Raw genomic sequence first — 18284 nt, 5'->3', positions numbered from 1 at the left:
TTCACTTAAAAACAAATCGTATTTTACTATAACAAATGTAAGATTATAAATGAAAAAAATCTATTCAGTCAACAGTGACATACGGGGAAAAACATATTGGAAAATAGTGACAAATATTTAGTGGTCACAGTGGATAAACAACATGAGCTTTTATTGTGTTGCTGTGACAAAAGGGTTAATGTAGATGCTTATATAAAAATGGAACTAGTAAATACGATTAAGGAGCAAATTTACTTTTCACATGTCCTTGGTTATACAGATACTGGGATGTTCCTTCCAGTTTTGCTGACCAGTATGGATACTGATGAATTAGAAGAGAACCAGAGAAAGGCTACAAATATATCTGATGGCTAGAGAAACTGCTTTATCATGATAATCTTCAAAAACGCAGTCTTTTACTTTTTCAGATAAGATGACTGTGTTAATAATGTATCAAATGTATCAAAATTAGAAACTGAGTAACCTAGAAGTTTTACACAGTGAGACAGTAACCAACTGGAAAAAAAACTTACTGGGTCATCCAGCTAACCATGTTATAGAAAAGAAAATAAATTTCTTTACATTTTATCATGGTCTTAGGCCTACACAGTGAATAGTAGTAACTCGTTTAGCAAAATCCCTGACAAACTCCTGAAACAAGGAAGAATTCCCCTCCTCAGTATCTCATGGAAATTTTTTTTTCAGTTCCAGGCTATTGCTTGTCATTTCATTCCCAAGAAACATAATGATTTTATGTCACAATACTCATGTTATTTATAAACCACTGTATGTCCTTAGCACCTGTGTTTTCCTTTCTTCAGGCTTCATTAAATTATTTTTTCTTGTAGTCGGGTAATTTTGCTGTTTTTGTTGTCAACCATAACTGGATTTATTCTAAAATCTCAGCCACATATTCAACTCTTACTAATTTGAAGAAAATGAAATTAAGAAAAAAAAATTACAAAACATTTAAAAACTTAAAGCACTATTCTGTTCTGCATTTCTGGATTTGCCTACAGAGGCTCTAAAATGTAACTCAAAGTATTTGTGGTTGAGTGGTTAGAATATGTAGTCCAAATTAACTCTGCAGAATTTTGTTCCCAATTCCATGTTGCTTTAGGAATACCCTTAAATCTTGGCTAGCTTCACTTTCTCAAGTTAAGTGCAAACAATGGTATTTTCCTATCACAAAGAAATAAAGACCATGAGCTTATTTAAAAAATCCTTTAGAAAGCTACATTATAAGTTGTAAGTGATTAGATGTTTAAGCCATAGGAATACCTTTGTGATCTTATTTCTATTTATAGAAAGACTGCCAGTTTCCTACATGTTGATAAAAGCATATAAATTCTATCACGTTTCCTTCATTTTCAGAACTTCTAGCAGGCAAAGGCAAATCCTCTGTATTGTGGAGGTAAAGGAAATTTGCTTTAGCTGGTACCACAGGGGTAGCTGGCTTTAACACTTCTCCCCAGTTTTAGACTGCCTCACAAACGCAGTGCGGGGAAACGAACACCCTTGCAGCAACAGTCTCCCATCAAAATCCTGGCAGGCAGCGCTCCGAGCCCCCAAACAAGCAAACAGTGCGTGGAGGAAAGGTGGGATAAACAGAGTGTCAGGTGCACAGGGGAGACGAGCAGACCATCACCTCTTCGGCACCAGAACGCCTTTTAGAAAGGAGCAAGTACCTGGGTTATTCTTATGCATTATTATCGCTTATTCATTGTTATTACTATTACTTTCAATCGTCTAATTCTTTGCCTTTTTCACTCTATTTTCTGTCCTTCTGCTACATCTCCTACAACCTCAACTGCAAGCTTCAGAAAACACTGCTTTGCATTTATCTTGAGCATAACGTCGTGGTGCTTCTGCACTGCTCCAGCCTCTGAGCACTGCCATACTAATAGCAACAAAGATACAGGGAAAAAATCAGAACTGGCAAGTATTTTGGATAATGTGTTCACAGTAATATTTCACATTCCAACCACAACAAAAAAAGTACCAAAACAGCAGCTACAAAAATTAAATAATCCCCAATCTCCTTCACCTGATCATTCTTATCATTCAATACTTTTTACAGCATTCGCGGAGGAGCTCTCTGAGCCCTGTTGTGCATCTTAGAGCAACACAGGACATGAAGATGAGAGAGAGATACTGGGTCAGTGTTTAAGATGGAGATTCGAGCAAACCAGTAATGAGTTAAACAGTGGAAAAGTGTGGTCAACATGCAGGCAGGCATGACAGCAGACATTTACTGGGCCAGATTAGTGCAGAAGCCATTGCTTAAATACTACTACTGACTGTAACAGATAAGGTTTAAAAGAGATGCTGAAAAAATTATGAAAGATGCGCAACAAACCTTATCCCAGGCATGGAAAGCAATCATTACAAATGACAATTTCTGAACCAGGGTAATTTGATAACAGTCTGGAAGAAGCTATGTGAAGTAAGTATTTGTGGTATGGGACTACAATGTAACAGACAAAAGCCTTGAATAATTGAAAGCTCCTGAGGACGATAAATCTCAGCTTACTTGGATATGTGATGAATTCTATATGCATTTTTTGAGACAAATGTATTTGTGTCAATTGAGTATTTCTTTCTAAAAAATAAGTGGGTGAAATTCTATGGCTCATACAGGTATCTGAATGGCAGATTATAATCTTATCTTAAAAAATAAAATTTATGAATAAGATAATCAGAACTGCTGTATATTTTCAAGAGCTCTAAATAAAAATAATAATTCACTAATGGAACAGGAACAAGCTCATCTTCTCTCCTAACAACTGCCAGCCCGCTGTAACCTGTAATCAGACTGATTTTATTTTTTAAGAGGTCATCAGATCTAAGACACTTAATACTAAATTTTGAAAGACAATTTCTTTGATGTCCAAATTTCATACTGTTAGTGATTTGTTATGTGAAGATTACAATATCTTTAACAACTATATTCCTCAGTTTTTCCCACTGGTAAACAAAAACCACAGTATTGTCCCCCAGCAGAGCCAAAAGAATTTGGTAATTAACAGATAGAACTGCTGACATGCTCATTGCCTAAGTGTTAACAGACTAGTACAACAGTTTTAAACAACTAAATCACAGAATCACAGAATGGCTGAGGTTGGAAGGGACCTCTGGAGATCATCTAGTCCAACCCCCCTGCTCAAGCAGGGTCACCTAGAGCACGTTGCACAGCATCGCGTCCAGGCAGGTTTTGAATATCTCCAGAGAAGGAGACTCCACAACCTCTCCGGGCAACCTGTGCCAGTGCTCTGCTACCCTCACAGTGAAGAAGCTTTTCCTCATGTTCAGATGGACCTTCCTGTATTTCAGTTTGTGCCCGTTGCCTCACGTCCTGTCGCTGGGCACCACTGAAAAGAGTCTGGTCCCATCCTCTCGACACCCTCCCTTCAGATACTTGTACACATTGATAAGATCTCCTCTCAGCCTTCTCTTCTCCAGGCTAAACAGGCCCAGCTCTCTCAGCCTTTCCTCATAAGAGAGATGCTCCAGTCCCCTAATCATCTTTGTAGCCCTAAATACATCTTCTTTATCATCAATAAACATTTGGGATGTTCCCAATAAGGGGAAAAGGAAATGTTTAGTTATCTTGTTCCCTTTTGGCTTTTGTTGACTGACAGATTGCTATCTGTTGCCAAAATAAAAGATACTCTTTACAGATTCAGTCAGTATGCTGAAATGTGGATATCCAAGTTGCCGTTTGTCATGGTGGGATGGCAAACAGGTCAGTAATGTTAATACTCTCAAGTCCTTTTTGAATTTCTTTTAGAGTTAAAAAACTCTCTTGTATGAAATTTCTCCAACATTCACAAAAGGTTACTATTCAGTCAAGAGTATTATTTTTCTTACAGTAAATGAAGCAGTTGCATCTTAACTAGAACAACCTCTGTCTCATCTGCATGTGCGCACATGTGTCTGTGTAATCTAAAGATCTAGAATTCCTATTTTCATCAATTGCATACCATAATTGTCTAGAATTCTCATCATACCTATAGAGATGGCAGATTCAGATGTATAGGAAAAGCAGATTTTGATCAAGTTTGTTCCAATGCAAGGTAAATTCTACAGCTAGGCAGAAGCTGCTCTCTTTGAAACCATAGCAAGTAGCGCACAATGTCTTAGACAGAAAACATGGTCTATTATTTTAACATAATTCGATTTTATGTTTTGTCCTATTGGTGAATTGTTTAGATTAAATTATTTACTGCTTTAAGGCAGTTGTGTCCAGAAACGCTACCTAAAATCGCAACCTTCTTTTGCTAGGTATTACATATAAAAGAGAGAGATTCTTACGCAGAGGGTAGATAAAACTTAGGGAAAACAAAAAATGAAGTCCTATTATGTCTACAGACACAGAACTGAGGCCAAAGAGACTAAGTCATAACAGCAGCCTGTGTAGAACCAGGAATTGAACCCAAATCTCTTGAGTCACCAAGCTAGTGACCTAATCACAAAGCATCTTCCTGTAAAGAACTAAAGACAAAATGGTTTCTTAAGGCATAAAATAGAGTGACCCAATTCTGCTCTCATTTACATTTCTGCAGTTCTGCGCTATCATCACAATCACAGGAGGATGGGCCCAGCAGTTTCAAAGCCTGTATGTGTATACATCACAGTACATGACGCAAGACTTCAAAAAAAAAAAAAAAAAAAAAAGGAATTTTTGCAGTCAAAACTTTTTCTGTCTTCTTAAAAAGCATCAAACATTATAAAAACACAGAATAAGCTCAGCAGCAGCAGCTGGTGTTGAAGATAAATGACTATAGCCAGTAAGTGTTCATGAATATCAGCTGAGGCAATATTAGGAACTCTACAAAAATTATCCTGCTGTTTAAATGCATGTTTTAAAGGCTGATATTGTCATGTCAGATGGACCTTAAAGATAACAAACTGGGTCACTTGCTATAAACTTTCATATGCATCTCAGAAAAGCAGATATTTGATGGAACATTAGAAAAGTGAATCATCAGTCCTCATTCCTCTTCCTAGGATTTTTTCAAAATTTAAAAACATCCCAATTTCCTCCCCTAGGAAATGCAGAGGCTTAAATTGTAAGCTTAGAAAAGAAGAAAACACAGATTTTTGTGATGCTCATGAAAATACAGAGAGATACTTATTATTTTTTGAAAGCAAACAGCTCAGCTATCTGTTATTTTGGTACTTACCATGGTTTATCCCGCGATACTTTTGAAGGAAAGACTGTGTGCTGTTTGCTACTGGAGGTAAGTAGATTGTCTTTGGGCGTTTTGAATGGCTTTGAGTTGCTGCTGACAGGGTTATGGCCGCTGATACAGGATTTCGGTTTCATTTGTACTAGGGATGTCCTGGAATTGCAGGCTGGAGAAGCTGGAGAAGGGGAAGGTTTACACATTGAACCGTGTCTTCGTTCTGTAACAGAAGAAGAGTACACTTTACAGCATTTCATAGGCCAAAAGGAAAAAAAAGAAGTCAGGAAAGAGAAATTGTGCCTCTATGTTCTAATCACAATGACTCCATCACTCCATAGAAAACTAATTGATAACCATTGCGAAAGGAATCGTGCCAAAAGATTAAACCAAATCAGCTCTGTGAAGTGCTCTCAAGAATATAAAAATAGTGTAATAAACACTAAGTAGCAACACAAATCTCCCAGGAAATTTCACTGAGAAGTCTCAAGCCATTTTGCAAACAGTAAATGACCCCTAGGATGTGCGTGAGGGACGCTAGGTGGGTGTCTCAGCACTTGCATGGAGAAGAGAAACGGGAGGCTGCGTAACATGTTCCCAGATGACTCGGTGAAAACTCTGCAACAGACATGAGATTGCTTCTGTAAGAGTCTGTAAAGAAATCATGTGACCCGCTTACTGGGCAGTTTACTTTATGACTCTCCTGCTTTAATTTTAATGGAAGGCTATAAAGAAAAAAAAAAAACACAGAAGACTGAAAAGTAGCTAAAGGAATACAAATCTCTTCTAAAGAGACAACCTCCAAGCTATTAACCAAGCAGATCCCTATCTCCAGTACCAGTCAAGGGAAAAAACTCATTTTTATCACATAGAGCAAGTACCAAGTGCAGAAGAGCAGAAAGTTCATGATCAGTTAAAAAACACTGTGCCTGGAGGTCAGGCACTTGTTGAAGAACTGTTCACACTAACACTGAAGACCTCTGAAGTACTGCAGAAAGCAAGGCCTTGCTGACCCCTAACAGGAGAACAGGCTTTAAGACAGACAGATTTGAGTAAAAAAAAGTTTGGGCTTGGTTATCTCTTTTATATCTAAATGCTCTATCCCTGATACTATCTCTGAAATAAAAAAGTTGTTTTAAGAAGGCATTTGGTCATTCTTTTCTTACCAAAGCCAAACTTCTCATGGGGAGACCTGCTGGTGCTTGGCCAGAGCGCTGGATCGCAGGACACTGCCAGCACCAGGCGCGCTACTGCCAACTTGAGCATGACTACAAAATATGACACGAGACAGAAAGAGGCAGCGTGCACTGCACCAGCACAGTTTGGGGGAAAGAGGAATTTTCCAGTCAGCAGTTCTGCACTAAACAGCAGCTGACTTGCGTTTGCTGGCTGCCCGGGAACCGAGAAATACTCCTGCGGCCCCAAGGCTGGGATCAATTAGGGACGCTCACTATTGATCCAGTAATTGAATATAGCAAGTATAATTTAATCACAGATTGAGAACTTTTGACAAGTTAAAGTTTATCTTTCAAACACATGGTAATTTTTCTTGTCTTCAGAGTTTAACAGAATCCAACAGAAAGATAATTTTGAACTTGCACAGTATCACTCCATTAGCCAAGAACAAGTTAAAGAAGCAATTGCAACCTGCTGCTCCAAGAAAAAGTTTTGTATTTGCATCATAAACTGTGCACTCTCTCTGGTTTGGTATTTCAAGGATAACAAAAAAAAAAATTTCCCACAGAGAATCAAAACATGACAATTTGTGTGGCATCTTCACAAGTAAAAACTTGCCTATAGCAGAAAGATTCATCCATGATTAATTTGCAGCAGGCAGATACCTCAAGAACAATAAGAAATGCTTAAAAATATATAAAGAATATTTCAAACTGTTTTTAATGCATCTCCAATGACTAAATACAGGAATTTTCTATTAAAAATTAGGTACTTCCATATCTTCATATTCAGAACTTTAATTATAAATGCTGAAGTCTTCTCAATACTCTCCCATAACTGAAGAACAAAACTTTTTTTTTTTTTTAAACAGAGAAAAGTAGCTCCCCCCGGCCAACCAAATGCCAACCGTCATTTGCCAGTTTTTATCCTGCCTCAGACCTCAGCATACAGCCTCTGCCTTTAGAAAGTCCTTCCCAGGATATAATTAATTTGCATTCATTTCACTTCAAATCTGTGGCAAGAACCATTTTAGCTACGCATCTGTTTCTGAAATGCAGAGTTCCTTTTTTTTAATATTTTTTATTTGGTAGAATATTTTATTTAGTTAAATAATAGTTACTGTTTTAAGATTTACCAGCCTTCTCAGCGACTACTTAATCTAATTTGTTACCTTAATAAAAATACTAATAACTTATTTGAAATTTTACCACTAATTTCTTGAGGGCTGATGAAAAGGAACAGCTATGTAACCAGCAAAACCAGGCTGTATATAAAGTGAAACTTTGGAAAAAATCATGTTTCTCATATACATTCATGATTAATTACTCAAACCTTCACCACAGCTACTGGTTTTCTCAAGACTGACTGCCTTCTAGGACATTACATCTGGGACATCATCCCTAGGGATATATTTGGAAGTAAAACACACTATTCCGTTATTCAAATCAGTACTCTGTAAAGACAGACATTCAAGACACTGACCATCTCAAATCATATCTTAAAGTCATCTGAAGTATCACATACCATAGCAGCTTTTTTTTTTTTTAAAGAGTCTCTTTACACTCAATTTTTATTCAATCTGTTTGATTTTTTCTCCCCAACACAACTTTTTCAATCTATTAATTTCCAAGAACAAAACAGTGCATTAACTTTGGATTTTTTAATAGATCACATAAAATGGTAGAAGAAAGAGGCACAGTTGTAATGTGACAATATAGTGAAGTGCATCCTACCATTTTAGATATATGTGGACTTAAAAGATAGGGAAGGAGAAGATTATAAGATCACTTATTTTATCAAAAGTGTGTCAGAGTAGTAGTCATTCTTCTGATCAGAACAGACCGCTATATTCGGCATTTCCTTTCATCTCTTCAAACCCCACTCTTCCCCCAAAGCCTGGCCACAGAAAGTCTCCTGTATTTTAGACAAACTTTGATACTTATTGGAGAATTATCCGTGTTAGCCAGCTTCTCTTGAAATTTTCTAGAAGCAAAGTGGAAATTACGACCACTATAAAGTCGCACAGGAGAGGGAACATAAGTAACTAGTGTCGCATAACCATTCATATTTGCAGATACAACTAGGATGGGGAAAAACAACATGTTTATTTATACAAGTTAAAATAGCCTTAGTATTATCAGGAGAAGAAGGAAGCAACATCTTACAGGTAGGGCCACTGTGGAGTGCCAGAAGAATAACTCCTTTGAAAGGGGCAGAAAACCAGGGCTGCAGCTGGGCAAGCATGCCTGCAGGATTTGGGGCTTTCCAGGTGTGAAACCTTATAGACCAGTAGATGAGAGGTGGGGGAACAAATCATAAAGAGCTAAATATTGATGTATTCCTTTTCAAGAACTATTACATTGGCTCTCATTTTCCTTTCCCTCAGTGCACGTGTGGTAGTAAATCAGCCTCAGACATCGGGTAATAACTTCCAAATGGAAATAATGGGAGTATTTTCTCTAGTATAATTAACAAAGCAAAAAAAATGCATCAGCTGTCAAAATCAACTGCTTAAACCAGGGTGGCTGTGCTTCTCTAACAAAACTGAGCTTCCTGGTCACACACTAGGACCTAGGACACATCTGTTCTTTAAAAATTCCTACTAATATGCCTAGGGGTATTTTACATATACGCAAGGAATTATACACACAATATATACATTTGCTTTTATATAGCCCATGTAAGAAATTAGTATGTGAATAAAAGACATTTGCACATCAAATATATAAAATTAGACATTCACAACTAGCCATCTGTGTAAAACTTTCTACACTCATCTGCGGTGCATGTGTAGGCAAATTAGGTCTAGCAGGGCAAGTGAATTCATACACACACAACTGCGGATATGGCTGTACCTGTTTATATTAAGAAATGGCATAGTCACTGCACACAAGTCAGCCTAAAATAAAATGTAAATTTTTGCCCCTAAAAAAATGAAAAAAAAATCTTGCAGAACTAGAACGCCAATTATCACTCACAAAACATGGACCTAAATTCTACAGCCATTATGATTTCTGCAGAACCTTGCAAGTGTGTGTTCAAGTTTAAAATAGGAAAGAAAACTTTACCAATTCACTCAAATACTTCCAAATAGATGTTTACACTCTGCATAAAGAACAACACATATGCCTTAAACACACACACACACACACACACACACACCCCACCCTCTTTACTGCATTAATCCTCCTGCACCCTCTCGGCAGTCTCAGAGCAGTCACTGACAAGCAACGTGACTGTTGGTGTCAAACAGTTAATGTATTAATGACATTAATCTCTGAGAACAAAGATTAACACACTCTCACTGAATTAACAGCATTTTCTAAAGAACCAATTTCAGATCAATATTTGTTATTTTTTCTAGTGAGTGCCAAGATTATAAAAGGTCACTTTTGTCAGTGCAACACAACATATTCTCCTAATCCACATTATAAACTGTGCATCGGTAGCCTTGCAAACGATCTTAAAAGTATTCCAAGAGATTCTCCATGTCCTATGGAAACATGGATATAATCCAACTTTCTCAGCCAAATCTGAATTGTTTGCTAGATGCAAAGTCCTTATGTTGTCTGAGACTTAACAGACCCTGAATCTCCAGGGCTTCTCTCTCATGCCCTTGTACTTCATTTCTAGTCCTCCTTCCTGCACCCTACACAGTGCAATCTTCTACCTTTCCCAAAAACCTTTGCTGTGGCTGCCAAAGTCCTCTAGGTCTCTGAATCCTCAATTCCACTGGATCCTCCTTGACCAGTCACCAGGGAATACTAGCAGCTGTTTTGCAGGAAACGCCACATCTCCTTCTAATCATAAGCAAAAAAGCAACGCAATAAAAAGGCAACATGATCTCCAGTTCCACCAATACAGTGTGTGGGAAAAATAGGCAAAAATATATTCTGAAGTAGCAAGTTTTTTCTCTAATACTTCTTTTTGCCTTGACTCTCTCTCACACAAGATCAAGCACCTACTTAGCTCACAGCTAAGTCTTTTAAGGTTTTTAAAAGACAATGACTGAACATGAAACATGTTACTAGTAAAATATGCCAACCATATGTTTCTAGGTGGATTGCAGTAGTTTTGTACCCAAAAAAGATCTCTTTATGCTACTAAAACTGCAGTTTTCTCTAATTTGGACTACAAACAAATACAATTCTTTCTTAGCGTATTTCATCTAAATCCATTCTTACCCAGCATGCTCTAATCAAAATTGGTCAAATCAAGTGAACAGTTTTTGCCCACAGTTCGTGTCTCCTCCATTGGTGAGATGTAAAAGATTGCAAAGGAAAAAAAAGTCATGAGATACTTTGAGGGCAGAGAAAAACGTGCTTTTGGTCTTTCAGTATTTTTTTTGCAGGTAGTTCAGACAGACAAAAAAAAAATCCCTCTTGTCAGAGGAGACGTACTAGAACTTTGTCAGCAACAGTCATTTTGAAACACAACTCGCATTTAGCACAATCCTACTTCCTGCGTACAAAAGGCCTAAAGCAAAAATCAATTTTATGTTGATCCATGAGTAACTCAGTGACCCAGTATTAAGGCTTATAGTTTAGTATCACATTTGGTAAAAACAAACAAAGCATAATTGCTAAAAATCAGACATGGAATAAAGTTATTTGCTGCTAGTAAATAGTTACAGTATAATAAAGCTCAGTTTAATGCTTACATTCATCACAACAGGTTAGTTTATAGCCATTTTACTTGCAATAGTATAAACTAACTAATCAGACTGTCCTCAACCCAGTATTAACAGCTTACTATTCTTCATTTACAGTATTTAACCACATGTTAATGAAATCTAGTATCTCATCCACGATGTGATTCTGTTCCAGTAACACAGTATCACAATCCTACTGCTGAATACATTCCTTATGGTAACTCCACGCAACACCTAGGTATGAATTACAGCTTTGCTGTTTACAGTATGTTCTGAAGTGTTTTTTGCAGAGCCCTTCACTGTACAAAGTTGAGCAATGTATACTTACAATTTCAGTAAATATTAAGTGAAACTCTCCACCTTGTACTTATCCCAGTTCAAAGTTTGAAAAAGTACTTGGCATTAATTCTAATAAAAACCAAAACAGCAAAAAAAACCCCGCATGCCCAAAAAGCTGCAGTCAGCGACCAGAAAATTGAACAACTAAATACTCGCAGAAATGTGTCATCCTGCAATAACTGGCAGCTGGTTCATAACAAGAGTTCATAAACACCTTGTAAGCACTTTCATTTTGCAGCCACAATCTGAGAAAAAAAAAAAAAAAGAAAAAAGAAACAACCCAGTGCGTGAGGTTAAGCAAAAATAAACTTGGATTTGTTTCTAACAAACTACAGAAGAATGTTGCAAGGCCAAAGGATAACTTTACCAGCTTGTTTGACAAAACACTATTCCAAGTCCAGTTGAAAAAGTTTGGAAATAATATCCGCAAGCTGTTCCACCCTTGCACTGTGCACTGTGGAGGAAACGGCACAGTCAGTTTCATTTTGATACTTCTTGTAAACTGACAAAGGAAATAAACTGCCAGCTCAAAACCCAGAAGTGATACGCTGGATAAAATGCAGCTCAAGAACTGTACGCTCCATTCCAGGTCAAATGACATAACTGGGAAATTATCAAGTGCTAAAATAACCACCATTCTGCTCATGTGCATTTACAATAAACACAAGCTTCACTTTCTGACATAAAACCACTAAAACAATTCTCCATTTCACAAGGCTATAAATGAGTAGGATCAGCAAAATTATGCAAAACATCCTGCGAGAAGAAGAAATGTAAACTAAGCCACTTACAGCGAGGAACAGACTGCCAACTTAATCTGATTCTACGACGACTGTAAACATGTACTTTGGGAATGTGAAATGATTCACGTTGCCACAGATGCCGTCAGAGCAATACAGCAACGTGATTAGGTATTCTGCACATGGTGGAAAGCAGGCAGATGACCTGCTGCAGCAAATACCAGGCCAGGGCTCGCACACACCAACTGTTTTGACTACAGGCACTTGTTAAGCACCAAGTTTCAGGTCCTACCAGTTGGACGCCAGAACTGACCCCGTGCCAAGAACAACAAGCATTGGGGGGGGGGGGGGGAACCCCGCAGCTGTTTTTTTTAATTGTTGATACAACTCCAGTAACTGCAAAAGTGAACCAAAGTGCAAAATTAAAGGCAACAGAAATGGCAAGTATATTTTTATGGGGAGCTACTCTTTTTTTTTTTCTTTCTTTCTTGAATCAGGAAAGAAATAGGGTGTTTGTGTCCAACCCAGTAGGACAAACCTGTTGTTTCCCTGAAAGATCTTTTATTTATGGAATAACTTTAATATTTGCCAGGATGACTATACCAGAGATGGCAGAAATAATGTTCAGAATATCACTAAATTACTCTTAAGTGCAAAATCCTTTAAAAATGGCCATTTTCTAAAAAAAAGCCACACACAGCATTTCCCAAAACAGTTTTCTCTTCAGTTGAAAGTATTAACAAAAAAGAAAAAAAAAAAAAAAAAAAAAAAAGGAAGGATCAAACAGAACTCCACGACACAAAAATGCTTCCAATAATGGAATTTATTAAGCTATATGTGAATAAAGCTGCTAGTACTTGCTCGCTTCTTTTGCGAGTATTTTAAGATCTAACGATGAAGCTGCAACGTATTGCTAAGAGGGCACGTTAAAGAGACAAGCAACGAAAGAGCGAGCGCTTGCCTAGGTGACAACATCGGGCTCCACAGCCCGAGACAGAAACCCGAGATTTAATTCTGCTATCAAGGCCTATTTCCTCAGCTACAAATGGGGATACTAATGATTTAGGCTATCAACTTGCTTAAAGGAGAAATGTGAGATTTATGTGGGAATTTATCACGTCTTATAACGACACAATTCTATGCATGTGAGCAGCAGCTACCGCCTGACACACCGCTATCGCAGGAAAAGCGACAGTATTCCTACTGTACATCATACACTTCTCTCGGCTCAGCGAGACCAGAAGTTCCTGGGTAAGACAAATAACTGCAAATGAATCAGCACTGACCACCACTGATAATTTTTACACCATTTTTGTTCTTAGATCAACGAAATGCATTAATCAGCACTAAACTACAAAGCTTAAGGGAGAACATGAGGAGAAATGCTAAAATATTTTAAAAATCAGGCAGCAGTATTGGTGTTCCGGCAAAGGGGAGCACTGCAGATGAAACAGTTCTGTGGGTGATTTAAATAGGCGAGGAGAAATCTTTAATTAGGCTACATGTTAGATGCAAGGAAAAAAATAGATACCTATATCTAATGCAGAAATACAATAAGGAATAGCACTCTAGTTTACTAAATAAACAAATTTAAAAGCAACTTGTCTACAGACTCCTCCAAGAATCTGACTTAAATAATTTTACTCCATATACATTGTTGCAAATTGAAGAAAATTTGGTTTCCCTCCCTCCTTATCCTTTATATTCATTACAGACCTCTTTCCTCAGGCCTAAGGCAGATCTTTCACCTTTGGGGTCATCCGATAATGCACATTTTTATTTGATTGTATTTCTTATGTAAAATAGTTCACTGTATCTTTAGCTCCATTTCAATGATATTTACAAAATTCTAAAAAATAAAAAAGGTAATTTATGTACATGTAGGAACTAATTAGATGTTTCCCCTTGCACCTCCTCCACATACCTATCATAAAAGCATTACAAAAATTGGTACTTCTGCTACTTCACTATTTTAATTAATCCAAACAGAGATATAACAGTTTAGTAGTATTTCCTTTTACAGATAGGAAAAGATAAGCCGTAAAGGAGTCAGGATGAAATATTGAGGCGCTTTGGCAAGGCCACACAATGAGCACAAGATTAGATGTCATGTATTTACTCCATACTCAGACCAAAACTATCAGATCAGTGATACTTAACCCTTCCTATGAAATTAAACGCAATAACTAAAGGTTTTCAGGTAATTAATTGAGCTAATGGTACTAGTCAGGCATACATTGTACATATGCTATTAGGAGTCAAAGTCATATTTCTACAAGTCTAAAACGACTGCTATAAAACAGAAAGCTAAAGCAAACAAACACAGCTCAGCTTGCTATAATCCGAGTAAAATACCTATACTTCAGGTTTCCAGCAAAACCCAAACGCCACAAGTCAGAGAAAACCACCTAATACTTTTAGGAGACTTAGGTTCTTGATCTGTTTATGAACATAATATCGTGCCAGATTTTATTAAGTATCAAGACAAACCACCACCAACTCATTTCATTGTTCCCTAGAAGACTCTTGGACAAAAACGGTAACTTTACTGAAATTCATACAGAATAATAGCTTTGTAGTAGTTGTATAGAATCTATTGTTTAAACCTTCTGGCTTTTGCAGCTCAAACTGCTATTTGGGATCCAAAACCAGCATCTGGTGAAACAACACATTTCTTTTTTCTATATTAATAACAAGCTGTTCCATAAGCAGAGAAATAAAGAAAACTGTTTTTCTTAAAGTCTGTGTTTTTCTCCCCCAAATTTGCCCCATATCAACTACCCTGTGCTTCTCTGTGCTCCCCCCCCCCTTAGTTTCACCCCATGTCCACTGTCTTTTGGGTCCCCACCAGAGACACACTAGGCTCTGCGTGGTCAGAGGTACGTGGGCGGCAAGCGTGGCAGTAGCACACTCATACGCCACAAAACTACTGTTCTCTGGGGGCATGGTAAGTAACGTGTTTCTTCACAGTTGTTGATTTTCACAAAACTGCAGGAATTCTATATTTCTGAAGCCAAACTGGCCAAAGAGTTAAAAATTTTTAGATGAAAACTGGTATGACCAGCATCTTTTTTTTTTTTTTTTTTAAAGGAAACTCAGTTAAACTCAGTTAAAATTCAAGTATTACACCATTTACTTGCCTTTCTGTGTTTGCATCTCCTCATGAATATTCCCAGGTCTCAAATTAATTCCCTTAGAATATTTTGATATCTTTAAAAGTCAAGTTAAAAAAAAAAAATCTGCCCAACCAAGGGCGACTGTTTTGTGTCGAAACTGAATGAGTTTATATCCAAGTGTCAACCTCCACTACCAAACCCTGCTATGAAAGCAGCATAAGGGTCAGCGCAGAGCGTTTTCTCATTTCTAATGTTTTAGATAAATAAGCTCACCCATCTTTCAGGCACCATATTTGCCATAGATAATAAAACCTACTATTTAGAATGCTGCAGGAATACACATCAATTATCATCCCCTAATACACAGACTCCACCAGATTGAATGTGCAAAGTAATTTCCAAGTAGGTCATCTCTTCGGCTTTCTCTTGCTACATACAACGACACTTAAAAACACCACTTTCTACAGAACAAAAATTGGGACTCAAAGACATAACAAAATCCAAAGGAGGTCTGTAAAGCATTTTTTTTGTTAGCTGTACCTTTCTCTTTAAAGTCTTTTTAGTTCTACATTTACATGCAACTTAAGATGTAAAAAGATGGTTTCTACTTTAACCTGCATCATTCATGACTTCTAAGTGTGCAAACTAAAGAAACTCAGACCTAACTGCACATGAATAAAATGGATGTAAAGCAGCCTAAGAGAGTCAAAGTGAAAAGTACTTTATATTCTATATCTGAATATGTCTTGATCATCCTTCACTACAACCTAGCTTCACCTGCTAAAAATGCCTCGTTTTGGATAAGCTACTTAGACGTTCATAATGACAACAGGTTTCCCGTCATTGCCCGAATGGGAGAGAGTGATACTAGGTTATGATTTAAATGCCTGCCTTACCTGAATGATTCCTTTCAGATAAGCCTTTACTCAGTTTTTTCAAAATACGATATAATCAATAATAAATCAAGACTTCCAAGATTTGTTAAAGCATGGTTACTGCTTGATGTGCTGTGTGAGCCAGGAAACTTACCAAGGCCAGACAGCAACCGGAGTCAGGACCTGAATTTAAGGCATTCCAGTGTTTTCACTCTGCTCCTGTTGCCTCCCATAACTCGCGAGCGGGGCAGGAAGGGGACAGAGGGAAGGGGACGGAGGAAAAGCTGACAGAAGACTGTCGTCAGCACGACCCAGCGCGATGCAGGCGCCCCGTGGCACGGCCAGGCTGCGGCTGCAGGGCTGCGCAAGGCACCTTTCCCTCCTCCCACTTCTAGCGCCTGCCACAACCTGTCACTCAGTTCAGGTGGTTCAAACTTTCTGTGCATCTTCTCAAAACGCACATACATACTATTTTTTAGAAGAACTTTTTGGACTAAATAAATGTGTAGACACTCAGCAGCTGAAAACATTGGACATTTTTCCTAGGTGATACTAAAATAACTTTTCTTTAATACTTGCATATTTAGCTACACATTTGTCAGGTGTTTTCATTTAAACTGCATTGAGATTTTTGTATAAACTCATTGGGAAAAATATAATTTCATGTTAAAACAACTAGCTCAACTCAAAACAATTCTTACGAATTTTAACAGGGACAGTAAGCAAACAAACCAAGATCTTTAAAAGTCTGACTTGCAAGCAAATCCACAAGAAGGATTCAACCCTGCCTGACGATATCTGTCTGTGAGATACGCCACCGGAGGTCTCAGGGAACATGCAGGGAGCGGACATCTTTCCAAGGTATCAAACATGTGACGTGTCAGCTGTTTTTGTATTAAACCACCCCAGTCAATTGGAGCATAGTTTAAATGTATTAGGATGATAATTTCCCATGAGGGGCTGAGTTGGCTTTTTAAAGGGCTGGAACCTGGCTTCATCCATGCCGGGTGTAACATGTCACCTCAGATGGAAAGAACAGGAGCACAACAGCTTGTCAGCAGATGGGAATAGCCTTAGGTCTGTCAAGAGATGATTACAAGGGGAGCAGGCTTGGGAGCTAACAGGAAGAGAAAACAGTTTTAAAACATGGATTTCAAAGTGTACAGACAGTTTATTTACAGAGTTGACACTCAGTTATCTGTGGTCAGATTATCTGTACCAGAGATGCAGGAACAAATCAGCTCCAGCCAGGCTCATTAGCTTAGGTGCAGCTCGGTGCAAATGTTGCTATATTTCCAGGCATGACTTGGGTCTGGAAATAATACAACTTTGTTTCAGCATAACACTGAAGTCCTTTTGGATCTAAACTGATGATGTTTTGGATGTCTCTGTATGGCATTTCCACATGCAAGAGCACTGGGGAAAACGGCATTAACATACTGCTTAAAAACACATTCAGTCAGCTCAGATTCAGCTGTATTTTTAAGCTTTTGTCAAGGCAGAACTGAATTGACTCCACATAAAGTCACTACCTTGCAGAGTTATCTCAGTGCTCCAGGTCCCGAGAACCATCACTAGCGCAGGCACAGCGTCCGGCTCGGGGCATTCCTGCCCCGGTGCGTCATGGCCGCGTCCTCCTCCTGGAGCCAGGGAACGGGGCGGTTCAATGCAGACCAGTGCAGGATACTTGTGACAAGGCAGGAGCCAGGCACCAGCCAGCATGGCAAACACTGATAAACCCAAACACAGCTGAGATGGCCTCCTTACACAGGGAGTGAGCTGTGAGATCACTTTATATTATGATTTACAGTTAAGTCATTTAAACCAGAGACTCTAAATAAGGGGAAACTTAAAAAACAAGAGCTTTTCTAATTGTAAGAAGAACAAAGCAACAGACAATACCAATCCAGACTGAAGCTGTTTTCCTGACCACAACACCAAAAGCATAATTAACAATGAAATGAAAATGTAGACAGGGAAAGAAATGGAAAAACAAAAAACGAAAAACATTTCCTACCTGCCAATTGTTTCCTCTGAATCAGACTATCTGTGTTCATTCTGCAGGGCTGAGTCCTTTCTCCATCTGTCAGGAGATAGCAAACTCCAGAAGAGACTTTATGCTCTTTAGACCCTTCTGGAAGTTGTCCCTCCTCATCAAATTGATGCTGCTAAAGCTGAAAGAAATCCTACTATTCAGAGATAACAAGAGATATTTCTAAATT

The 18284-nt window shown here is 38.1% G+C and overlaps 1 protein-coding gene across 7 annotated transcripts in view; it reads right to left on the bottom strand.

The window, feature by feature from the left end:
- Positions 1–18284, bottom strand: part of ATXN7L1 (ataxin 7 like 1) — a 126907-nt gene that overhangs the window by 31003 nt on the left and 77620 nt on the right. For 3 of the 7 annotated variants that reach the window (XM_026058987.1, XM_026058990.1, XM_026058994.1), the window contains one exon: positions 5166–5388. In XM_026058987.1, the coding sequence (XP_025914772.1) occupies positions 5166–5388 (223 nt within the window). Of the gene's footprint in view, positions 1–5165; positions 5389–11320; positions 11537–11698; positions 11786–12122; positions 12254–17594; positions 17614–18284 lie in introns of those variants that run through there. The other 4 variants (XM_026058993.1, XM_026058989.1, XM_026058991.1 and 1 more) reach the window with 4 other exon arrangements.

Source organism: Apteryx rowi, unplaced genomic scaffold, assembly GCF_003343035.1.
Source record: "Apteryx rowi isolate R43461 unplaced genomic scaffold, aptRow1 scaffold_151, whole genome shotgun sequence".
NCBI lineage: Eukaryota > Metazoa > Chordata > Aves > Apterygiformes > Apterygidae > Apteryx > Apteryx rowi.
Note: the sequence above shows the minus strand (reverse complement) of the source record. Positions and strands in the feature narration are given on the sequence as shown.